The 26,692-nt window shown below is 38.6% G+C and overlaps 1 protein-coding gene across 1 annotated transcript in view; it reads right to left on the reverse strand.

Annotated features, from left to right (window-relative positions):
* The window catches only part of PLPPR4 (phospholipid phosphatase related 4), a 51,313-nt gene extending 26,027 nt beyond the window's left edge, over positions 1 to 25,286 (reverse strand). The window contains exon 1 of the mRNA XM_004614647.2: positions 25,032 to 25,286. Coding sequence (XP_004614704.1) covers positions 25,032 to 25,241 — 210 coding nt within the window. The 5' untranslated portion in view covers positions 25,242 to 25,286. The remainder of the gene's footprint in view (positions 1 to 25,031) is intronic.
* Between the last annotated feature and the right edge of the window lie 1,406 nt (positions 25,287 to 26,692).

Below are 26,692 nucleotides of genomic sequence, written 5' to 3' on the forward strand. Positions count from 1 at the left end.
CCAGTGTATATTCTTCGAATTCACTACCACCCATGTGAACTTAGAAATGAACTACTGATAATGATATCATCAAATATAATTTATTTCATAATACCTTACTTGACCATATTTTCTGAAACTAGTTTCTTCACTTTTAATTCTCTTGTACTTCTTCTTAGGAAATTATTATTATATGCTGTGGTTAACTGCTGTTCTATGGTTAACTGTTTTAGACTATTTATAGTCATTTCTATCTTTGTGAAATAAAAAAACTTTAAGTAGAGACTTAATTTTATTCATTTTCACATTCCCTTTTTAAGTGTGTGTGTGAGACACATCCTGTGGTGCTTAGAGGCTATTCCATTCCTGACTCTTTTCAGGAGTGGACACTGGCAGTTCTCGGAGACCACACTGGGGTTCAGACCAGAGTCAGATGCATGCATGCAAGGCAAGAGCCTTACCTCCTGTACTCTCTCTCCAGTCCCTCATTTCTACATTTCCACTAATAATATAGTTCATAATGACTTCAGAATCTGTATGCATATATAAACATAAAATGAATTAATCTACGGATGAAAATAATTTCCTTTACTAATCTTCATCTTAGTTCTTTCTGTCATTAGCATTCTTGAAGCTGTCAGGCTTCCCAGTTACAGCATTTTTTATCCATGTGTTTAATTGTCTTCAACTTTATTAGAGCACGTTTCAAAACTTCCATTTATTTTCAAAATAGTAATCACATGATTTTTCCTTTTCCTTTTGATGGCTTTTCCCTGACTCCTTTCTCTCTCGTTTTTAAAACAGTGTCTAGGGAGGCTGGGCCACACCCAGTGCTTGGGCCTGATGACACAATTTGCTGCTCGCCTCTATAGAGACTGAGTCCACCAGAGCCTTCCCAGGCAGTGCTCACAGGCCACAGCCGGAGCCCCCCCCCCCCCCCGACTGTACCCAGTGGTGTTCCGGTAATTCTTTGATTTTAAAGCATTTCTTCACCCTTTATCTCTTACTTTATCTTTTACATCATGTTGTTTTTGGAAATAATGATTTGACCAAAATAGCTGTATTGGGAAAAAAACAGTAATTTTATGCATTGGTTGCCTATGCTGTATTTTACTTCCAGACACTATAATACGTTAAATTACAATGTTTACTTCTAATTTACTTGGCCTGGAAGATATCTTTTGAAGTGCTCAGCTACAGAACTTTCTTTTTAAAGTAAGAAGTTCACCAGTTATATGTGCTAATTTGGGTTTATGTAGAGAATTTATTTATATGTAGTAAGATTATAGACATCTTTTGATCACATTTAAAATAAAACTTTAGAAGGAATTTTGAAAGCTCTATGTAATCAGATATCAGGAATTCTTTTCAGTAGTCAAGAAAAATGTTATGCACTATTAGAGGAATAAAATTACATAAGGATTAGAAAAACTGTTTTCAGAAAGAAAAGGTTGAGTCTTCTTACCATATATTAAGGAACTTGTAAGAACAAATAATAGAGTTATATTTAAAGAAATAAATGTTAGCTGTTAGAGCAGCTAGGGCCAACAAAAGAAATGTGCTTCAAAAAAATTACATTTGCAATGTAATATTGAAAACTCTCATGCACATTAAAAAAGAAAAGTCTTCATTAGATACACTGTTCTCCCTTTGTTCATCAATTTGCTTGAGCAGGCACCAGTAATGTCTCCATTGTGAGACTTGTTGTTACTGCTTTTGGCATATCAAATACGCTAAGGGTAGCTTGCCAGGCTCTGCCATGTGGGCGAGATATTCTCGGTAGCTTGCTGCGCTCTCCAAGAGGACGGAGGAATCGAACCCTGGTCGGCCACGTGCAAGGCAAATGCCCTACCCACTGTGCTATCACTACATTAAATAGCAATTTAAATGAGACATTTTAGGGAGTATGTAAGATTATGTGAACTACAGGCTACAAAGTTCATTTTAGCTGTTAGTTGTTGCACAGAGGATGGAATGCGATGGATGAAAAAGAGGAGTGTGAAAAGTGGGAAGGTTCTTCAAAAAATGTTTATTACATCCCTTGCATGTGCTAGACACTTCTCTGAGTGTGAACAGTTATAGTTGCAAACACAACAGACAACTACCAGCACACAGAGCTGACAGAATAGTAGATATGAGCAGTTGTCCACAAGAACGAATGTTAGCTTTCACTAGGGTGCTATGTGACATAGAGGGAATTCGTGGGTTCTGCATATGATTTTGGAGACTTGAAAAGATAAGATCTATTGACTGAATATATAATAAGGCTGAACGTCCAGGTTATAGTACTTAATCTGTTAGGGCTCTGGCATCCTTTACTGGGATGGAGAAGACTGGGAGAAGATTAAGTACAAAGATTCTTAAGTTCTTATTTTGGAAACATGAAAATTGAGATGTCTATAGGTTATCAAAATATAGCTGTTAAGAAGAGAGCTTAAGAATGTCAATCTTAAGCAGAATGGAGAGTCCAAGTTTGCAGGGAGAAATCTGTAGAATTTGATATAGGATCCTTTACACAAAACTCCACTTTTGAAGAATACTAGGGATCAAAATGTTAAAACTTAATTTCCTTGGTTTTGATATAAGTAATGACACAAGGTCTCAGAGTATTTAATGGTAGGCATGTCACTAGTATATAAACTTGAAAATAAGCAGTTTTTATATTCTGTATCATTGTATCACTGTCATCCCATTGCTCATCAATTTGCTAGAGCGGGCACCAGTAATGTCTCCATTGTGAGACTTATTGTTACTGCTTTTGTCATATCAAATACACCAAAGGTAGCTTGCCAGGCCCTGCTGTGCAGGCAGGATACTCTCGGGCTCTCTGACTGGAGCAGAGGAATCAAACCCTGGTCAGCAGCATACTTGGCAAACGCCCTATTTTTTGAACGGCCAGGGAGATAGTACAGCAGCTAACGTGCTTGCCTTGCTTGTGGCTGACTTTGGTTTGATTCCCCTGAGCTCAACAGGAGTGATCCCTGAGGACAGAGCCAGGAGTGTACCCTGAGCACTGCTGGGCATGGCTCCAAACAATAAATAAATAAATAAATAAATAAATAAAATATTAAAAAATGAAATACTGGAGACCGGGAAGATAGCTCCAAGGAATGGAGTAAATACTTTGAATGCAGGGGCCCCAAGTTTCATTGTTGGTACTGCATGATCTCCCAAGTGCTGCCAGAAATGATCTCTGAGCACTGAGTCAAGAGTTTCTATTGATTCAAGAGTTTCCCTAGGTTACCACTGGGTGTGACCCCTAAACCAAAAATATTGAGAAACTGGCAACTAATATTACCAAATTATTGGAAAGTAAATTTTTAAACAATATATATTAAAATTGCAATTGGCAGCAATAGTAACAAACCAAAATCATTTTATTAAAACCTCTGGCCATCAAGGAGGTTGTCTTAGGTCAATGCCTAGTGATGAGAGAATTTTCCACCTCTTATAGTTTGAAATCTTTTGTAACCCACTTTATTATTTTCTGCCTTGCCGCTGATAGATATATTTACTTGAAACATTAGCAATAATGATAGCCAACATGGGGTTTTATTGTTTATAAAATAACTCCATTTCAATCGCAGTATATCCAGACAAGCCTCAAAAAATCAGGATGATAGAAACACACTAACACATATAGTGTTATTAAAGGAAAAAAATAGGTTAGAAATACTCTGGCATTATTCAGTCTAGAAAACCACACTGAATTTCTCAAACAAAATATATAATATGAATAGAGACAAATCAGAAAGGAGAATGTGGCTGGGGAAACTAATAGAGGCCTTAGGATCAGGCTAATCCAGTTTCTTTCCTCATTCATACACAAGTTTCTGGGCTTTGGAAAAAGGCTTTAAAGGACCTGAAAGACTATTTGATTAGTGAATAAGTGGCTTCTTACATTGCTGTGCACCAAATCCTAAAATTCTCCATATGCATCATTTAAGAAACATGTCTCACACATTTCTACCACTATCCTCTAGAATATGTTCAGTTTTCCTTATTCTTTTCACATTTGGTCTCATCCTTCTGAATGCATTCAGTCTGATTTACTATAGCCCAGCATGGATTCCGTCTTTCATCCCTAGGAGTGCCCCTCCAGGCGCTGGAGTGACCTGCAGCAGACAGGGTGCTCTTCTTGCGGGAGGCCCACCTGGGTTTGATCCCTGGCCTCACCTATGGTCCCTGGAGCACCAATAGGAGTGATCTCCGAGCACAGAGCCTTAAGTAAGGCTGGAACTACCAGGTTTAGCAAAGAAACAAAAAAATGCCTTGTTAATAACAAAATGAAGTAAAAATGTTCTACACTATTTATGACCTTTTATACTTAGCTTTGCTATTCTTGCTTAATTTTGCTCTCTACTCCCCCAATTCAGAAAACCCATATTTCATATTTTTGATTTTTATTAAAATTATCCTGATAAAGGATAATTTATGTGCCAGAACAGCACTGTGGGAGTGTTCTGAACTCCCTTAGCTGCAATGACCACTTAGCCAATTTTAGCTAAGTAATTATAACCATTCACAGGACGTTTCATGTTAAATCTCAGTTTATTACTATCTTGCACTTTATTTTATTGATCTCTTTGTGTGGCGGCTGTTTTAGATTTGCCTACAGTATTTGATTTGGGCGGGGGCGATAGCACAGTGGGTAGGGCATTTGCCTTGCACGCGGCTGACCAGGATTCGATTCCTCCGCCCCTCTCAGAGAGACTGAGAGTATCTCGCGTGCATGGCAGAGCCTGGCAAGCTCCCTGTGGCATATTCGATATGCCAAAAATAGTAATAACAAGTCTCACATGGAGATGTTACTGGTGCCTGCTCAAGCAAATCGATGAGCAATAGGGATGACATTGACAGTGAAAGGATGAGATGACAATATTTTCTCCCTTAAGTCTCTTGATAGTCTTTATTCAGAAATTAAATATCTAACATATTTTATTGTAGGGCTAATTAGAATGCCTTGGGTTGTGTTTCTTTGATATTACCAACCTGTGTCTTAAGATCAGGAACTTTAGAAAAACAAAACCTTTCTAATATAAATGTCTTGAATGTGTTAGATGTCTAACAAAGGTTTGCTAAATTTAATCTAAAGGAAATTATACATTGCTATTAAAGAAACAGAAAATATGGATAACTTCTTAACAGTGCATAGTTTGTATTGAAGATGTAGGTGCCACCTTGTGTTTGGTAATGGCTGCTGCTGCATTCAATTCGTAACTTTTACAGTACCAAGCAGTAATTCCCCCAAATATCTCCAATTCCTGGATAGAACAATGAGGCCGAATTAGGTTACAGTCATCTCCGGTTAGTCACAAACCTAGTACGTGCAAAAACCCAGATTCTTCCTCAGGTATCTAAATCTAGGGACATATACTCCAATCTGCTTGCTAGTGGATTTTTTTTTTGCCCTTAACATCACAACTACTGCAATTCAAAAATAAGGAGAAGATATTACAGAGGGTATGTGTTTTGCAAAACAAAAGCAAAACAAAACAAACACTTGGTTGTCCCTAACCCATAAACACTTAGTTTCTCCAAGGACTTCTTCCTAATCATTAAAGATAAAAATTGCTTCTTCTGCTTAGATTTAATGCCAATGCTTCCTAAAGCTAACTTCACTTGCAATTGCTAAAATAATTTATTGAGCACCTCACATATCTAATAAAAGAGAATATATGTATACTTGTATATTATTCCATTTCTATTAAGACATTTCCCCATAAATGATCATGATCTATTGTTAGTGTTACTCCCAGTCTCCTTGGGAAGTTACAGGTAAGTGTAAAGACCCAGGTTCCAGATCATTTAAGCTGCATGCCTTACTTCTGCATACAAGGCCGATAATTGAAATCTTGAATTCCTAGAAGCAGACAGACACTCCACTAAACCCAGCTGCCTCCCCAGCTCAGTACCAGATGGCACCACTCTAGGGTTTTCAGGAAAGAATGGCCCCAGGGTGCATGGGAAATGTCAGCTCCAAGAACAGAGGCCAGAAATGACCTTGTACGCAAGGGCTTCAGGCTGCAGTAAGTGAAGGAGCTGGACACTTTGAAAATTGTGGGGAACTGCCCAAGAACCATTGGTTCTGTCTATGATGTCTGCTTTTATCTCCACTTTGTGGTTGATTTCTAATATACAATATTGGGAACTGGGTGCATTTACAACTCCAGATCTGTTTCTGCAATTGCTATTTTCTTTGCATCTCTTGTTCTGGTTACTCACTACTCAGAGGTAAGTCCAAGAAAGCCTCTATCATAGCAATTGTGTGTGGGGGGGGGGAATGGGGGGTGTGGGGGGAGGGGAGAGTGGGCGTGCAGGGAGGTGACAATCGTTCCTTTTATTTTCTTTCCTATTCAGTGATAAAATCCTAGAGACAAAGAAATAGGCTAATAAATATATCTCCAAGGCTTGAAGTAATGTATGTGTGGATGATGTAAATGTCAATATCCTTTAAAAATTAAAGATGACAGGGAGCTAAAACTGAGTCTTCAGATAGCAATAGCAATGGATAGCAAAGACTCTCTAATCCTACTCTATGTATGTTAGGTTTAATCTGTAAAACCTCTTCTATATGTCTTTTTACCCAAATATAAACTAAATCTTTACAGTTCTACAAACTCTAGGTGTGATCATTCATTGCTCCGATAGTTATGTCTAAAATAATGATACATGGCCCGGATATCGATTTCATATGCGCCTTGAGGTAAAGCTTTGTAATCACTACATTTAACGTCAGGTCTTGAAGATTTATTTCTCTTACATAATTAGACAATGAAATATGTGCATTGTCTTGGGAGGCATTTTTTTTTCCTCTTTAAACCAAGTTAGAAACTGACACCTAAGGCTGGGAACCTGAATTTCAGTTATTAAAAGTAACTGCTCTTAAATCTTTTTTCCATCATTAATTTCTTTCCCCTTAGAACATAGACTTTTAAAATGTAGGGTACTTATGACAATTCAATGCTACTAATAATTGCCAGGTACTGTTATACCTTGTATATAAAGTCATGCCTTCTTCACAACACCTCTTTTATATTTTATATTAACTTTATCAGGCACTACATCATCTCTTTTTGTATATGAGGGGATTGAGACACACAAGAACTTCATGATCATGATCTGAGTATGATTATACCAGTAGAAATTTAGCTTCGAAGTTTATGTTTATACCCATTACTGCCTCTTGTCTAAAAATTCTTTGAACAAATTTTGTCTTCCTAAAGTATTTTTAAAAATAGCAAAAATAAATTATACGACTATATACATTTTCTTTCTTTACAATCAATATTATCCTGCAACTTCTGCTAAATGGAATTATGCATTTATTTTTGCATAGAGTATGCATGCAAAAAAATATGTTCAACACATTAAGATCAAATAGCATTTCACTATTAATGGAAGTATTTTATTCCTTAGAAAAAGCACATCTACTTTTAACCTGAACAGTCCTACAAGGGAATACATAGTGCCTTGAGAATTTAACACATGTCTGGAGTGATAGCACAGAGGGTATGATGTTTGCCTTGCACATGACTGAGTCCTCCATTCCTCCCGGGGAGCCCGAAAAGCTACCGAGAGTATCCCGAACGCATGGCAGAGTCTGGCAAGCTCCCGTGGCATATTCGATATGCCAAGAACAGTAACAAGTCTCACAGTGGAGACGTTACTGGTGCCCACTCGAGCAAATTAATGAGCAACAGAACAACAGTGCTACAGTGAAACCAAACTAGTCTTCAATAGGAAGCATGGTCATTTGGGGTGGGGGATGTTGGTGGGGTGAGGGTGAATGGATAGGACAGGGAAGGAAACACTACAACCCTAGTGGAGAAAGTGTTCAACCTGGAGGAGGAGAGATGCTGAAAGGTATTAAGTTCCATGAATGAACGCCTATCAGCAGCAGTACTGTGAACATGGTGCAAAAACCCTGTTTTGGTTTTGTTTTTTTTTTTTTTTTTGGCATTGGTGGAGGAACTGTACACTGGTGATGATACTTGTGTTGAAACATTGTATGCCTGAAACCCAATCCTGAATAGCTTTGAACTTCATGCTGACTAAATTAAAAAGAAATACATCATGCAAATATTTTTAAATAAAACAAAATGTATAATAATGTCAAGGAAATAAAATCTAACTGAAAATTTGCAAAATATGGGTTAAAAGAGGCAAATTTCTCATACTGAGACTAATGTGTTCATGTCACTTTACATAGAAATTACTGAATTAAAAGCATCAGTATTTTTTTTATCTTTTTAGGTCACACCCAGCAATGCACAGGGGTTACTCCTGACTCTTCAGGAGTAACCTGGCGGTGCGCAGGGGACCATATGGGATGCTGGGAATAGAACTCAGGGTGGCCTCATGCAAGGCAAATGCCATACCCGCTGTGTTATCGCTCCAGCCCCAAGCATCAGTATTTTGAAATTACTTTTCTCGTTTACTAAAATCAGGTGTACAATTAAAAAAATCATTAACCACTTAATCTAACCACGATAAAGCTAATACTTTCTATTATTCATTAACTACTCCCTTTAACAAGAATTTATTTACACTGCCTTCGTTTTTTTTCTTTTTGGGTCACACCGGCGATGCTCAGGGGTTACTCCTGGCTTATGTACTCAGGAATTACTCCTGGTGGTGCTCAAGGGACCATATATGGGACCAAATATGTGCAAGGCAAATGCCCTACCCACTGTGCTATCGCTCCAGCCCCTTTATACTGCCTTCCTTAAGCTACTTTAACCTATCAGTAATTCAGAGAAAGTCCTTCTAGTCTAATCTGGAGATGAGATGTCTACTAGATATTCTGAGACTGTTTGTTTTCCTAAGCTTGGCTTCTATATACTTTGATAGCATTATGAATCTTGCCTCAAGATTAAATATTTTCATGACAACTAAAATCTTATTTATATGAATGTATCTTTAGGAGAACTCGAACATATAAAAGAAATACTGAAAGAAGATTGTAATTAATAACTTATTTTCCAACATTCTAATGGCTGGGATTAAGTGGATTAAAATTTTGTTGTTTTTCTGTGATCAGTGTCAGAAATTATGTTAATAAATATACAAACCAAGTACAATGTAATAGGATACAGGTAAATCTGTTAAAAGAGCACATTTTTAGGACTAATTTCTTTAATGCATAAATATAACTATTGTTGGATTTGCCAGGTCTTTCTTGGAGATAGAGATCGGGCAGAAATACTGGACAGGTGGCCAGACTGAACGGAGATGGCCTTTAAGCCGAAAGGAAGTGTGGGGGAAACAAGCAACAGGGTGAGAAGGTTCCAGAGAGATGGTAGAGTGGGTAAGATAATAGAGTTATTGCCTTGTATGCAGCCCATGCTGGTTGGATCCAGCACTCCATAGGTTTCCCAAACCTCACTAAGGGTGATCCCTAAATGCAGGGCCACAAGCAAGTCCTGAAGAGTGTTGGGTGTGGCCTCCCAAACAGAAATCAATTAGGAGACTATTTACCCACAGTCTGTCCCTCTCAGAGAGCCCGGCAAGCTACCGAGAGTATCCCGCCCACACAGCAGAGCCTGGCAAGCTCCCCGTGGCGTATTCGATATGCCAAAAACAGTAACAACAAGTCTCGCAATGGAGACTTTACTGGTGCCCACTCGAGCAAATCGATGAACAACAGGATGACAGTGTTTCAGGGCTACAAGGTCTGAAGTAAAGAATGAGTACTAATAATATGTGTGCTGAGTGACAGTGCAACAGTGCTTACCAACAGTCTATGTATTTATCTTAGAGCAGTCAGACACTGACAACCTAGCTGTCTGGCATGTGGGAAAAAAAACCCTATCTTGTTCTCAAAAGAGGGAAGCTCCAGCCTTAGGGATCAAACTGTTCTTTCCCCTTTATTTTGCTAATTGGATTTACCTAACTTAGAAGTGGGTGTTTTCATTGCAACTTTTAATACAGCCTGGAAGAAAAGCAATACAAGAAAGAAGGTGGAATTGAGACTCAGCTCACTAAGGTATTTGCACTTCCATCTTACGCTGTTGAACTCTGTAGTCTCCATATGAAGCGACTATGGTGACAAAGGACAAAACCAAGCTTGCTAGGAACTTTGGAAGCAGCAATTCTTAGACTTTATAGCTTAGACTTTTATAGCTCAACTGTGCAGGCATTTTCTAGAGGGTGCAGCATTTGGCCTTCTTAAATATGTTGGAACACACATCTGAAGTCTTACAAATTTCTTCCCCTATTCCTGATTAGAACTGAAAAGACTCCTACTAGCTTTCAGGGTCAGCCAGACAATAAATCTGAAGTTAAGGTAAAAGTGGAGGTCTAGTTTAGGCTGTATTTCCTTCCCTCCCTTATTGCAGTTGCTGGATTTCTTCATTAACATGACAATTTGTGTATCATAAATTTAATGAGAACCACCACGCTCTTCTCCCTACTCTTTTTCTTGCTTTTAGCAGCTGGGATTATAAATGAATAGTTGCACTGCACAGGAGCACTGTTGATTTGCTCGAGTGGGCACCAGTAAAGTCTCCATTGTGAGACTTGTTACTGTTATGCCACAGGTAGCTTGCCAGGCTCTGCCCTGTGGGCGGGATTTCTCGGTAGCTTGTTGAACTGGAGCGATAGCACAGTGGGTAGGGTGTTTGCCTTGCACATGGCTGACCCAGGTTCGATTCCTCCGTCCTTCTTGGAGAACCCAGTAAGCTATTGAAATGAGTAGTAGGCTCTCTTAATTATATCCTGATTTAAACATCTAAATAGTCACTTCACTGGAACCAAACTTATACATGGAGTAACCATACATGATAGGTTTAAATATTGAGGAATCTTGCATCGCCAAATGAATTTTCTCCATACATGGTAAAATTCAACTAGAGGTAAGAAACCAAATGAGAATTTAGGGCAGAGAGGAATTTCAAAAGATTCTATATGGATGAATTTATATCAATGTCTTTTAAGAATACATAGGAATATGTATATATGTATTCTCTGTAAGATATTTCCCAACAGATTATTGCCAATCATTATATAAGGGTTTTCCCATGAATACTTCTGTTTTATGTCAAAATCATTACCATTTTGAAGTTCAACATGTTTGAGTCATTCAAATGTCAGTTGCTACAACACAAATATTAGCAGCATCACTCAGAAGACAAAACCCCTGTAGGGTATGTCCCCAAACCTTTTAAAGATGATTACTGTGAACATTACCCTAAGAGCTTAAATGATGTCATTTATTCAACAAATTGGAATATCTTTTGATACTGTCTTAATTCTCTGGATGATGTCATTTTCATTATTTCATGGAGACTAAATTGAGATATAAGAAGTTAAATTGTTTACATTCTGCTATTAACAAGCTACCGCTTAACTCTAAAAAAATTGTAGGGAATCAAAGAGTATTCACTAAATCCTTTGAGCTAAAACTTGTGTAGAGTGTTAACTAACAAGCTCAGTACACATGTTAATTATCTCCTATTGATAAGTCAAGTAAGAGAACTCAGAGTCTCCATTCTGTAAATGAGGGTGCTTGTGTGTACACCTCCATTATATGAATAATGAGTCTGCATTCTAATAAGGTTTTCTTTTATGTTTTCTACATTACAATTAGTTGCCACATTATTGTATATACATTATAAACAAATCAATGTGATCCCATGAAAAAGATTCTTAGGAATTAGAGACTTTTCTAGGAATTAGAGGCTTGCCTTTCCAATATCTAAAGTCCCAGGAAATGTTTACTTTAGACAAGATAAGGGATATTTGTTTTGTAGTTGGGAAAAAGAAATTTCATATATTGAATTTGCATCAGAAATTATTAATCATATTACAAAAATATGTATACAATGAAAGGGTCATGAAGCTAGCATGAACACAATTTTCACTGTCTTTGAGAAAACTAAATTTTGGGGATGGTAACACACAATATCACAAAACTAGAAGCAGGCCAAGCTAGTGATAAAGATCAATGTTATTATTTTATAAGATCCAGGCATTGGTATTTAATATTTTATTCTACCATAAACATAAAAAGGATCTTTGTTTTTATGTGTGTCTTACACCAGGGCTTCTTAAAATATTTCCACTTGCAGCTTCATTTCACTTATATATGAAGAAATTCAATAGAAGTAAACACTGCAAGAAACACCTCGGATTCATTACATGGTTGATTTTGAATTTATTTTTGGTTGTTGTGAGTTCTGAAACCTTTTACTGTTGCCAATGTTTTGCTGCCCCCACATTTTGTTACACAACTCCATATGGGATCACGACCCAGCCTAAGAAACTAGGCCTTGCCAAACTAAACTGTGTTTCCATGAATATTAAAACTTTATGTCTTCGTTTAAATAAAAAAAACTTTTAAAATTCTCAAATTTCAAATTATGTGTAATTATGCCCCAGATCATAAAACAATATAATAAGGAAATGGTGACTCATATAGGCCTTGGAGATTTACTTAATCTTCACTTGCTCAAAAATCAACAAGGCAGAGACAACTGTAATGGAACATTCAGCATCTATTGATTTTTTTCCTCTCTTTGGGTCGCCCTTGCTGTGCTCAGGGATCAATCTTGGCTGGGCTCAGGGAAATAAATATGTTATGCTGGGTAGTTTGCTTATAAAGCAAGTGCTTTATTGTACTATCTGTACTATCTCTCTGGCTCCCATAATCTATTGCTTTACAAATAAAAATATTCACTGGTGACTAAAAATAATTAAGTTCAGAAAAATTATTTTCACAATTACCAGTCCTGCCTTATCTACACATTTAGTGACAATTTGCTAAAATTTTACTTTGGGCTAGTAAAAAATGCCAGTAATTGTTACATATTATTAATTTCCAAAAAGCACATAAAAATAATACTGATTCCATAAACAAGTAATTTCTTAGGCATGTAGATATTCTGGAATCACATTTTAGCACTGCTTCTTGGAAGGTAGTTAATACCAGATTGGGATTGACCTTTTTAGAAACAGTTCATGAAGACCTCACTGCTGGAATATGAAGAGAACTTTATTAAATAGACATTTTACTTCTGAGATGCAGTAGATGCTTTAGATGAGGACTTTAAGTTGCAGACAACATATATGATGTATATGTATTTCCATTGTTCCCCATCCAAGTCAATAAAATAGTTTGTCTATCTTTTAATCAAAATATGCTGATAATAATTATGCATATCATTCTTTAACTTTCTCTTTAGTTGACATCAGGTTTATTTTATATCTATCTATATCTACTTATATCTGTATATACATATATACAAACAGTGGTTCCAGGGGTTGAAACAAGAGCTTCACATGTACTAATACAAGGTTTTGCTTCTGTTTTATTGTTTTTGGGCCACAACTGGTAGTGCTCAAGGCTTACTCCATCCTCTGTTCAGCAATCTTTTCTGGAGACTTAGTGGACTGCATAGAATGCCAGGGATAGAATCCACATTGGTTGAGTACAATGCAAGCACTATGCTCGCTGTACTATCTTCCACCTACTTAATATCAGTTTTACAGTATCTACAGAGCCATCATATAGCAATGGCTATCTTTTGTTGAGTATCATAAATGTCTTATGATTAGAAAATGACCAAACTGTCATGGGCCTAAAGGGCAATTGATTTGGTGTCTAATTCTTCTTAATTTTTCAAACTTTTCAAGTTCTTAACAATTTTCAAGAGAAGACCATTAATTCACAACTGGTTTAGCATGTTATTTAATGCAATACAGTGTCATGACTGTGTACCCTGTCCCAGATATTTAGATATAACCTTCAAACATCTAGCACAATTTGTTCATTGTAGAATTAGAATGGCCTGCATTTTAAGTGTTATAATCCAAGGGGAAACTTTCTAATTTTAGGAATTCTAGAAATAGAAATAATTAGAAACAAGGGCTAGAACAGGAGTCAAGGGACTAAGAGTCTATTCATGATTTTATATTACCTATCTTGTGATTTTAGGTAATCGCTAATAGTTTAAAGCTGTAATTTTCTTATTTGTGATACCAGAAAGATTTAAACCTGGTCTGAAATTTTATTAGACTTAATCTGGAACAAAGAAATTTCCTCACTCAAAAAGAAAAGACATGTTGGTACTAGAAAGACAGCTCATAGGACCATAGCTCCTGCTTTGCGTTGTAGGAAACCCAGGTTCTACTCCTGGCACTGATGGTTGGTCCCCTTAGTGCCCCCTGGATAAGACCCTGATCCCCAGAACACTCTGGATGTGGTCCTCAAACAAAACACAGCAAAACTAAACTATTAATTAAATAAAGAACAAAACATGTTGCTTGAAAAATAGCCTGTGCTGGACACGTATACTGAGAGGAAGACAACTGTAGTATTTCTTATGCCTTCCAAAATAAAAAGTAAAAAAATATGCTTCAGATCCCTTCTACTTGACAAGTCTAAAACACACATGAGAGTCACTATGGTTTGTTCACTGATTAAAAATCTTCCACTGTAACATGGATATACACATTTAGAAATAGAATTCATTCAAAATCTATTTCCTAGTGTTTTTTCTCATAATCCAGTCTGGATTGGCCTCTTTGTTTCTATTATCTTTTTAGATTCTTTCCCCCATACTCCACCACTCTCACAGAATAATGCATTCTTTCTTAAACATTCTGTTCCAATTAGTCTCTTTCTCTCTCTCTCTCTCTTGCTCGCACTCTCTCTCCCTCTCTCTCTCTTTCTCTGTCTTGACTCATTTAGTCTCCACAGGATACTCCTGGTTGTCATGGATACTACCCCAAAGAAATCATCCATTTGTTTGTTTTGGTGCCACACTCATTGGTGCTCAGGGTTTACTCCTGGTTCTGTGATCAGGGGTCATTCCTGGCAGCCCAGAGGACCATATGGGTTGCCAGAGAGTGTACACAAGTTATCCAAGCACAACGCATGTGTGTGCTCTACCCACTGTACTATCACTCTGGTACAAATTCAGGATATGTGCTGTGAAGCAAGTACTTTGATTTTTGTGTTTTTGGTTTCTCTTTTTGTTTGTTTGTTTTGTTTGGAGGCAACATACACTGGTATTCAGAGCTTACTCCTGACTCTGTGACGAGGGATCATCACTTCACTGGGTGCCAGGGATCAAAGTTGGGTCAGCTGCATGCAAGAACGCATCCTTGTAGGTAGACAAACATCATGTCTTCTACACACAATTTTCTTTTTGATTTCGTTTTGTTTTTCATAAAAGCGTTTTATGTATTTGCATGTCAAAAGAAACTCAGGCTGAAAATATACCCTATTGAATGGAAAAATGTATTTTCACACAATACATTCGATAAAGGGCTAATATCCAACAAATATAAAGCTCTCACAAATCTCAGGAACAACAGTAAAAAATACATATATTAAAAATAGAGAGAGAACGTGAACAAACAATTCCCCAAAGAAGACATTTGGATGGCTGATAGAAATATAAAAACAGTGTTCAATGTCACCATCAGAGAAATGCAAATCAAAACTACAATGAGATATTGCATCACACAAGTGAGAATAGCACATATAAAAAGACCAGAAATAATAAATGCTGGTGGGGAAGTGGTGAAAATAACCCTCATTCACCCTCATGAGGAATGTCACCTAATTCAGCCTCTATGGGGATTTCTCAAAAGTTTTTAGAATAGAGTTTCCATCTTACCCAGTATTCCACTTTTTGACATATACTCCACAAACTCAAAAACATGAACTTCTAAAGTTTCATATGCACCTATGTTTATCATAGTGCTTAGTAATAATAAAGGTGTGGAAACAACTCAAGTGCCCAAAGAAAGATGAGTGCATAAAGAAGTTGTGATACATACACACAATGGAATCCTACTCAGTTCTAAGAAAAGATGGTGTCTTAGAGTTCGTTGCAACAGGGATGGAAGTGGAGGGCGTCATACTAAGTGAAATAAGCCAGAGAGAAAAAAATTTGGATTTTCTCACTCACCTGTGGAATGTAAAGAAACAAAAAAATGGACATGATAGTATGATTTTAAAAAAAACTTTTGATTTCGGAGTATAAAATTGGTTAATAAGAGGGAAGTGGTGACATAAGGAAAATGATGGGGGCAACAATAAACTTGTACATCAGAACCATTGCAACCCTGTTACCTAAACAATAACTTGAAAGTAAATTATTATTATTATTATTTTGTTTTGGGACAACATCCACTAAGTGTTCTGGGCTTACTCCTGGTTCAGCACTCAGGGATCACTCTCAGAAGACATGCAGGACCATATGGAAGGCTGGGAATCAATCTCAGGTCAGCCATGTACAAGGCAAGCAGCATTATCCTCTGTACGATATCTGCAGTCCCCAAAAGTAAATTTTTTAAAATAGGAAAACAAAAAATTTGCCAGCTCCTCTCTATGATTTTGATTTAATCCACATCAGATTTAAATGATGTAACAGGGAGATCGTGCTAACAACACCAGGTATAGTTGCCAAATAGAGACAAACCCGATCCTACAACTCAGAATCTTCCAAGAACATGCCAGCAGATACCATACAGTTAGGGAAGTTAAGGCAGAAACTCCTCTTTTTATTCCACAGTATCATTAAGTTGAGCATTATCGAAGCATGTGTGAGGTAGTGTGGTATAATGGCAATGGTAGTGCAAAGTGAAATGGTCAACCACTCCAATTCTAGCTCCTTGATTTAATTACCATGTGTCTACAAAAAGATGATTAGCTCTCTGAGCTACTATTTTGCAGAATTTAAAATATATAGAGATGGGGATAAAGAGGTATTCAGGCATCCCCTTAATATAATTAGTAGCTTCTGGGATACTTCTGGTTCAGCATAACAGAATCATAATGTTTAAATACAATTGACTTGAAATTATAGTGGATGTTTTAACTAATTTCAATGCTATATTTAGAAATAACTGTATTCCAGAGCTTTAATGGGTTCAAATACTTCAGGGTAAATAACTCGGCATTGTATTCAGGAATAAAACTCATGGTTCCTTGTCATCCTAACATGAAGAAGTTAAAAAATGTTTTGATTAAAGCAACGAGACCCTGGCTAATGCGGTTTGAACACCATGTCTTGATATTATCATATTTGACAAAAACTGAACACTGGTTCTGTTTTCTTCCTTCTGGGAAGTACCCACAGTTTCTTAATTGTAGCCAATGATAAGATTCCTTGATAGAATTAAATAGTCAAACTATAGACTCAACAATATTGAAATCATGAGACCTAAACTTTAATAACCAAACTTTAAAATATACCTGCGGAGATGGCAGGTTAGAAGAGGAGAGAGGGTAGGACAGGGAGCCTGGAAATACGGAGGACCAGTGAGGGAACATCATATGTCTAAACTCCCACTATGTGTACCTTTGTAAATCATGGTGGTTCAATAAAATAGAATTTTGAGGAGAAGATATTCCTGTTCTAGATTAGAGAGTCACTGATGAGCACTGTCAGTATGACCCAACCCACCTATCTCCCAAATAAATAAAAACTGCTTGAATTGATCTGGATTATCTAGCCTTAAAATTAAATGTACTTCCCACCCTCTTAACACATTTCATTTTGAAATAATATACTTTAGAAACATAGATAATAACATAGTTTATGGTAGCATACAAACTAAAATGCAATAGAATGATAAAAATGGTAGAAATGATTAAAGAAAGAGATTTATCATAGTACCTTTATTAAAAAGACAAAAATAGGGGCCAGAGAGATAGTTACAGCGGGTAACGTGCTTGCCCTGCACATGGCCAACCTCGGTTTGATAGTCAAAATCCCATATAATCTCTCGTGCAACTGCAAGGAGGAATTCCTGAGTGCAGAGCCAGAAGTAACCTCTGAACATTGTGAGGTATGCTCCCACCCCATATCAAAAACCAATCCACCAAACAAAAAATTCTGTGCTAATTCTTTATGTAGACATTGGGTTGCCACATTTTAAAACTGCATTTATCAAAATAGGCTAGAGCCATAGCACAGCCATTAGGGCATTTGCCTTGCATGCGGCCAACCCGGGTTTGATTCTTTCATCCCTCTCGGAGAGCCAGGCAAGCTACCAAGAGTATCCCGCCCACACAGCAGAGCCTAGCAAGCTCCTTGTGGCGTATTCAATATGCCAAAAACAGTCACAAGTCTCACAATGGAGACGTTACTGGTGCCTCCTTGAGCAAATCTATGAGCAATGGTATGACAGTGATGACAGTGATTTATCAAAATAGCAACTGTAGATTAACCCTCCCCCTTTCTAGATGGCATGGTAAAATAGCTTGCTCAAAAAATACTCCAAACCCTGCCAATAGGGATGAGCTGACAAGCTTTCCCTATACTCTTGAATCAGAATGCACGGAGTTCCTATAATGAAAAAGAAAACCAAGAAGACTGCTAAGTATCAGAAAGAGTGAACAATGGGTATTTCCACAAGTGTTGAGATCAGCTACTGGACATAGATAGTATCTGTGGATTAGGAAAGTCTATACTATTTCTAGTTTCCATCGCTGTCACCCTGTCTTCATGGCTTCATGGTCAAATCACTCAAAGATGATTTTTTTGGTGCAAATTTTCTTGATCATGTAAAAACAAAAACTGAATTTGACCAAAATCAAGAAGATAAAAACAATAGTAATAGTAATAGTGCCAGTAACAATAGCAACAAATAAAGAACAGCCAATTCCATCTCCTTGATGTGATGGAGCTGTGATTATTTTTTAGTCTTGAGAACTAATCTAGAAGGTATTTATTGCATTAAGATAGTACTGTCATCCTGCTGTTCATTGATTTGCTTGAGCAGGCACCAGTGAAATCTCCATTGTGAGACTTGTTACTGTTTTTGGCATATTGAATGCTCCACGGGTAGCTTGCCAGACTCTGCCATGTGGGCGGGATACTCTCGGTAGCTTGCTGGGCTCTTTGAGTGGGGTGGACAAATCGAACCCAGGTTGGCTGTGTGCAAGGCAAACACCCTACCCGCTGTGCTCTCACTCCAGTCACCCTCATTTCTGAATATAGTTTTAAAAAAAAAGAAACTGACTTCAACTGAAAAATGATGAAATTATTAAAGTATAAGATTAATGAACAACACCAGAACACAAGAGTATTAAGGTAGTACCCAAGAAAATGTTTAACCTTATTTTTTAAAATCTGAACTCAGTAATGCAGAGATAGATATCTTTCTGGAGACATGTAAAATTAAGTGAAGGAGCTAGAATTTGAATAGTTGTACATTTACTTTTCATTACTATTGTCATTATACCCTTCATCCCACACATGTCTCCTGTCTCCTGTGATGTGATATTGCTCATTTTATGCTAACTGGAGAGAGTAAGAGAGAGAGAGAAATGAAGATGATATTCCCACTGATGTATTTGTGTGTGTAAGAAAAATAAGAAAGTTCAAACTGTGTGTATATATATGTATATGTATGTATATGTATATATGTATAAATGTATATATGTATATGTGTGTATATATATGTATATATATATATACACACTTCCAGTGGGTAGGGTACTCACCTTGCTTGTGGCCAACCTGGTTTCAATCCCTGGGACCCCATATGGTCTCCCCATATGGAAATAATTTCTGAGAGCTGAGCCAAGAGAAATCCCTGAGCATCACTGTGTGTGATCCCCAAACCATCCAAAATTTTATATCCTTACATTTAGGTTACCAATAACTGTTTGACTTCCATTAAGTATCAGATTTGTAATAAAAGTAAATGTATTTATTTTTATTAAAATTAAAATGCAGTTAATAAAGCAGAATATCTAAATATATTTTCCCATTTATTTATATTTTGGGATGGTAAGATAACTCCAAGAAGGCTGAGAGCTCTTGTTTTGCATGCTGGTGCCCCAAGTTCTATCCTTGGCACTGCATCTTCTTCAGTCACTCAGAGTGACTCATATTAAAAGAATTTATCTTTTTAGCATACTTGGTGATGTGTCATTCATGGTATACTAAATTGATTTAAACCTGTCTTTTGTAATGATTGCAACATTTGTGGAACTGAACACATGTAGGGTCATTTTAATGCTTTGCACAGTGGAAATGCATCAGGCAAACATGCAATCAACCATATCACATGAAATGCAGAATTATTAAGTTTGAAAGATCTTAATCTAGACTTTGACTAAATCTTGTCATGGTGCTTACTTGAATGGCCACCATACATGATACATCTATCACTTAGAAAGTGGAACTGTAAGGGCAAAAGAAGCATTTTTATTTTATTTTATTTATTTTATTTTTTTAAATTTATTAATTTTTAATTAGTGAACCACCGTGAGGGTAGTGTTACAGATTTATACACTTTTGTGCTTATGCTTCCCTCATACAAAGTTTGGGAACCCATCCCTTCACCAGTGCCCATTCTCCACCACCAGTAAACCCAGCATCCCTCCCACCCTCCCCAATCCCATCTCCCCCCACCCCACCCTGCCACTGTGGCAGGGCATTCCCTTCTGTTCTCTCTAATTAGCTGTTGTGGTTTGCAATAAAGGTGTTGAGTGGCCACTGTGCTCAGTCTCTAGCCCTCATTCAGCCCACAACTCCCTTCCCCCACATGGCCTTCGACTACATTATAGTTGGTGATCCCTTCTCTGAGTTGCCCTTTCCCCAGAATGTGAGGTCAGCCTCCAAGCCATGGAGTCAATCTCCTGGTACTTATTTCTACAGTTCTTGGGTGTTAGTCTCCCACTCTGTTATTCTATATGCCATAGATGAGTGCAATCTTTCTATGTCTGTCTCTCTCTTTCTGACTCATTTCACTTAGCATGAAACTTTTCATGCCGATCCACTTAAGTACAAAATTCATGACCTCCTTTTTCAAAAGAAGCATTTTCTTCCAAACACATTCTTATAATCTACTTTTCTGTTCAACCTGTTCTTAAATATGCTTGACGGGGAGTTTCTTTCACAACTCAATCTGTCTTTCCTCAAGTTGAGCAATACAAAACTGAATTTTCAAACTTATAAAATGAGATGTGTTGAAAATCATGGGCTTTTTAAAAGTCAATTTATTGTAAAATATATTTAATAACTGTCGACTATATGGCCCTTTATCAGCAAACAACTGACAGCATAAACCAAAGGTGTAAAATGAGTGAATTTTATTCAGAACAGTATTCACTTAACATCTAATTTGGTGGAGAACAGGGACAAGATAACTTGACTTTAGAAGCCAAGTATCATCAGTGCCCACAGGGATATAATTAGACACCCACTGACATTACACAAATGGGTTGCCACTGTCCCCTTCTTTCTCTGCACTTAGTTACAGGACTTGTTGGAGAGCTTGATGCTAACTAGCATGGGGAGCATGGGGAGAATATATAGTGTCCACCAACACTGAGTGTTTAGTCTGGTAATAAGAAAAACTGTAATTTTAGTCAATGTGCTCTTATCTTAGTCTACATCTTCCAGTTTTTACCAGTGAGAAAACACTGGAAGCAACTTTGCAACAAGCTGAAAGAAACAGTGAAAAGTATATATTCTGAGTTCACATTGGTTTCTAAACTTCTTTTGTAAATTTGGGCAAGATGCTTAACTTTTATGAGTTTCAATTCAGTTTTCTTTGAAACATGGATAATAATGGCTCCTTTCTTACCAGGAGTCTTTGAAGAGTGGACAAGATGGTACATGTAAAGCATTTTGATTTATTCTCATTGAGTGTTTCATGAAAGAAAGTCATACGTCATTGTTGTACAACTTGCACAGAGCACTCAATTATTTGCTCTCCTATTTAGAACTACTAAGATAAAAATGAACCCTGAAACCAAAGTCACTTCTGGAAATTGGGGAAAAGGTAACTTCTAAACAATAAAAACTCCTTCTAGGAGCTTTTAGGAACATGATTCCTTGTTAGAACTTGATTCCTTGAGATCAATCATTCTCAAAGTAAATGGTTTAAAAAATTTACTGAGGTCAAGGACATTAATTGAAATTGAAATTGAGTTGAAAGAAGCTAGTAATACATCACATATGCCAATTTCAGGTAAGGTATGATGCTTTACTTCTTACATGCTTTATTAGTATATTTTAAGTTATGACAGTTAATATTCGATTCTATATGGATATATGCATATCTGTATTTATAGTGTACAATTTCTATTATATCTAAAAGAATGAGAGAAGAGACTTGGCCAGAGTTTTCTAGGTAGTATGTGGTAGGGTAGTATTGGAGTTAGGCTGATCTGAATGTAAGTTCCAGAACTTCCTCTATAAATCATGCTGCCATTTCCCTGGCATAATTATGTCTAACTTAGTGTTAGTCTCCTTTGATCTCAGTGAGAATTGTTTCCCTTCAGTTTCCTAGTTAAAGTTGCTTCCTACTGTATCCATATCATAAGTAGAAATTCATGTGATATTACATGACATTGTATTCAATTAAGTTTAGTATTATTTGTTGCCATGCTGGGTATCAAACTCAGGATCTCACACATGCAAGGCAAATAGGTTCTACCACTGAGCTGCTGAGATACATCCCTGGCCTTGAATAGCAATTGAAAGGAGTCTGACCTCTTTAAAGAAAAGCAAAGTTCAAGTTTTCCATGCTGTCACTGACTTTAAACCCAGAGCCTAATTTGTCCTGAAAATATGGTTCTTTTCACCATTTTATTGGTGTAAATTAAATATTGTTTGAAGTAACATCAAAGGTTCAAAATAGTGTGCTTTGGACCAATAAGTGAAGGCAGAAGATTCACTCAACTATCATTAATCCATTTTAATTGCCAGTGTCTTAGAAAACTGTGCTGTAAAGCAGAGTATCATTACTCCAAAGCATTTTACTGACGTTAATTCATGCTATATTTATTCATTCTTCAGAGAATATGCAAAACTCATTTTCCCCAGCTTCAAAATGAGTCATTCCAAATAACTCAGTGGTGCACCCTGTCAACCCCTTAAGTAATTGTGCACTATGTTTTCTCCCATTTTCTAGGTGCCCCTTAGTGGTTTATTTAAGTCTCAGGGAGATAATTTGCATCCAATTGCCCTCCCTATTAAGACATTATTCAAGACATAATGTCACGAATGTCCATTCTAAATTCAAGAATAGTCTTCAGATGATTGTTCTATGCATCACCCTGTGAAGGAGTTTGTAGGTTATGCCTAAATTGATCAAGTAAATATAACCTGACTTTGAACTGTTTAATACTCCTAGAGAGAAGATGCATGACATATTTGTTTCTGAGGTTAAGGTACATATATTCCTGTTAAAGATACCTCAAGATTTACACACAATTTTTGTTCTTTCTGTTTCTTAGAGGGTGTGGGGAGATGAACCACATGAGTTTGTGCTCAGCGTTTACTCCTGGCTCTGTACTCATGAATCAGTCCTCTTGGGACTCAGGGACCGCAAGGGCTAGCAGGGAGCAAACCCAGGTTAGCACACACACGAAGCAAGTGCTTTGCCCACTGTACTATCTCTCTGGCCCCCATGCATATATTTTGAAAGACACCTGCTTAATTCACTGTTTTTGAATTCTCCTTCGTGAAAGTGTTTTTCCTGAAGCCAGAAAACTGCAATCCATATGTAATCAACTCTAGCTCAGGCTGCTTCAGTCTGGAGGTAGAACCCAGAAATGAACTGATTTCCTTTAGACAGATCCAACATCCAGATAGGAATGAAAGACTTTAGTACAAAACTCCAGATTAGCTACAAGACAAATCAAGGCAGACAGGATTTAACTTGAAAGCCAGTATCCCATGTTTTTGTTCCTTCACTCTATCTTTCAACAAAATTATCTAAATTCTGGCATCAAAATCCACTGTGAAAAATGGAAAGGCAAAATAAGTTAATGAATGAGTTACTTTAAAGAAACAGATCTGTTTTTCTTCTTATCTATGGGTAGTGTATTAAAGCAGCACCATTATTTCTCTGAGACTTATGCAAGTCACATATATCTGAAAACTGAAAATATTTTTAAAAAGCGACATCTAACAGATATTTACACAGCTAATATTTTCTACAAGAAAAATCTGACAGTGTTCCTCTCCCTAAGTTTTGAGGCAACATCTATCTATCAACACAGGCAAGCTTATGAATACAAGTACAGAATAGCAATCTGCAAAACCTACAATATGTACTTGGAAGTGCTAAACCTCCATATTTGCCCGAGAAGATGGCCAAGGAAGGACTTCTAAAATTAAGCAACAGTCTTATACTGCGTTACAACCAAGACTCTGATAAAATAAACAGCATAATTTTATGCCTAAACATCTGATTTTAGGAAACCTGTACAATACATCTCAGGTAGACACCAATGATTTAATAAGCTTCTTGCTTAAAAATGTCTTCCAATGCAATAGCACAGGGCCTGGAATGACTGTACCTGTCAATCTTGATAACCTTCCCATAAATTGTTCCTCCCTTAAATAATGTGTCCTGGTAAGTTGGAGATTCATTTATGAACATTATACATGTCAATTGTCTATCAATAATACCGTTTTCATCATAGAACGTATGCAATATACAGATCATGTAAAATACCACTGCATTATTTAGTTAAAATACTGCACCTACTGCGGTCATAAATAAGGACATAGCATATGTATGCATGACATATGGGCATGAATATATTGTTGTATATTTAATTTTTGTTAACCACGGAAGAGGGTCGGATGCCTCCAGCTTAGACCCAGTTTTAGAAGCAGAGGTGAGCACCACAGTAATTATAATGCTGCTATTGGGTGATGTGAAAACAGCCCGTGGCCCTTGCACTATGTAAACATCCCCAGCTCCCGTACACCGCAGCTGTGCATTTGAATTCGCACCTGAAAGCTCACTGAATTTTGGATGGGGTCTCCAAGACTGCAGACACAGATCCCCAAATAGCGCCGTGCCCCTCCTGGGCCTAAGCGCACGCAGGAGGGCAGGGACCAACCCGCGCGCTCTCCCCCAGCCAGGTACTCCCCGGCGCCAGCGCCGCCGCCCGCGGGTATCACCTGGGCTTGCCACGCTTGCAAACAGACCAGCTCCCTGGGAGCTCCGGGGGCAGAGGAGCAGGTTGGGCGTACGGGGACCGTGGCGCGCCTCCGCGCCCCCCCCCCCCCGAGCATCCCCGCGGATCTGCATCACGCCCAGGCGCCAGGCCAGCTCACCTCCACGAAGTAGAAGCAGGGCAGGAGGGTGACGCTGTCCTTGATCACTTTCCCCTTCGGCCTCTCCTTGGCAGACATGCCGGCTGCCGGCCGGGGTCCGCGTCCGCCCCCGGGCGAGGTGTGCAGGGCGCAGCCCGGGCTAGCGCTCCGCTCCCGCCGCCCGCTGATGTCACGCTCCCCGCGGGCCCCGCCGGAGCCAGCGCGCTGCATGCGGCGCCCCCGCCACTCCCCACCGCTCTGCAGCAACTGGCGCCTCCCGAGCCGCGGGTCGGCCCCCGCCCGGCTCCCGCCCCTGCACCCGCGTCCTCCCCCGAGCAGCCTAGTCTCCTCCTCCTCCAAGCTGTTGCTGCAATGGTTTCTTCCCCTCCCTGCCCCCCTCCCTCGCTGCTCTCCACCGCCCTTGCTCGGGCTTCACGGGTGTCAGAGCTTGACGTCAAGCCTCAAAACGGGGGCGCACCCCTGAATTCTGCAGCAGAAGCCATCCGAGCTTCTCTTGATGCACCACGACTCCCTGGGAAACGTCCCAAAGCCTCCTAGGAAGAGTTGGCACTTGGAGGGTGCTGGGACACGAGAGACCCAGCTCTGGCTCACCGAGCCCGGGGAATGAACACAGAGACCGCCTTGAGAAGTAGGCTCCTACCGGGCCTCCAGGAGTGATGCCCATCCCGGGAGGACTGCTCACAGCCCTTCTGGGCGCATTCAGACCAAGTGACAAACACTCCACCAGTGGTTTGGGTGGCACCTGTGTGGACAGCAGCCCCTTAGCCCAAAGGGCAGAACCCTCTCCACCACACACAGGCTGCGCTGCTTGCTGGCATCCCCATGATAACCCTGCAAGGAAGACCACTCAAACCCTTCACCTCGCTGGTGGCTCCATGAACTGTTCTCAGTTTTGTGGTTCCTTTGATAACCCAGATGTGCCAGACGATATAAAAGGGCAAAACAGAGAGTAAATACAACACACGACATGACAAGCATGAAATAATCCTCTGCCATGGTGGTTTCCAACAAGCCTGAAGTATGCAGTTTCCAGAAACTGATGGCAAATTTTCACCCTGCTATGTAGCGCACTTGTTTATGTGCTTACTCTGTCCTGGTCAGCTCAGGCTGCTCTAACAAACAGGTTAGACTAGAAACTGAAGTAACGGACATTTGTTGCTTGTGGTTTCAGAAGCTACAAGTTTGAGACCAGGGTGCCAGGGCCAGCTTAATCAGGTGGTACTAAGGACTTGCTCTTTGGAGAAAGGTACTTTTCTGGTATCTTCTTACATAGGCACTAATGTGAGGGTGAGGGCCCCGGTTATCATCACCATTATCTAAATTTACTTACCTATAAAAGACATGCCTCAAAGCTCAACCAGGAATCTCTTTGTAACTCAATGACCTTAGCATTTTTACCATTTTGAGTACTCTGTTCTTTTAATGCCTCTGTTTAGAAATGCAGTTCGAGCAATGTTGCATGCCTACAGCTCTCAGAGAAGTTATACCTTTGTTCAAATTTACATTTTAGAAGCTGAAGAGAGAATGTAGACAGTAGGACTCTTGCTTTGCACAGGGCCAACTTGGGTTTTATCCCTGGTATTCTGTAGTGTTCCCTGATTCCAACCAGGACTGATCCCTGAGCACAGAGCCAGGAGTAATCCTGAGCACTGCTGGTATGC

This window comes from Sorex araneus, chromosome 8 (assembly GCF_027595985.1).
Source record: "Sorex araneus isolate mSorAra2 chromosome 8, mSorAra2.pri, whole genome shotgun sequence".
NCBI classification, from domain to species: Eukaryota; Metazoa; Chordata; class Mammalia; order Eulipotyphla; family Soricidae; genus Sorex; species Sorex araneus.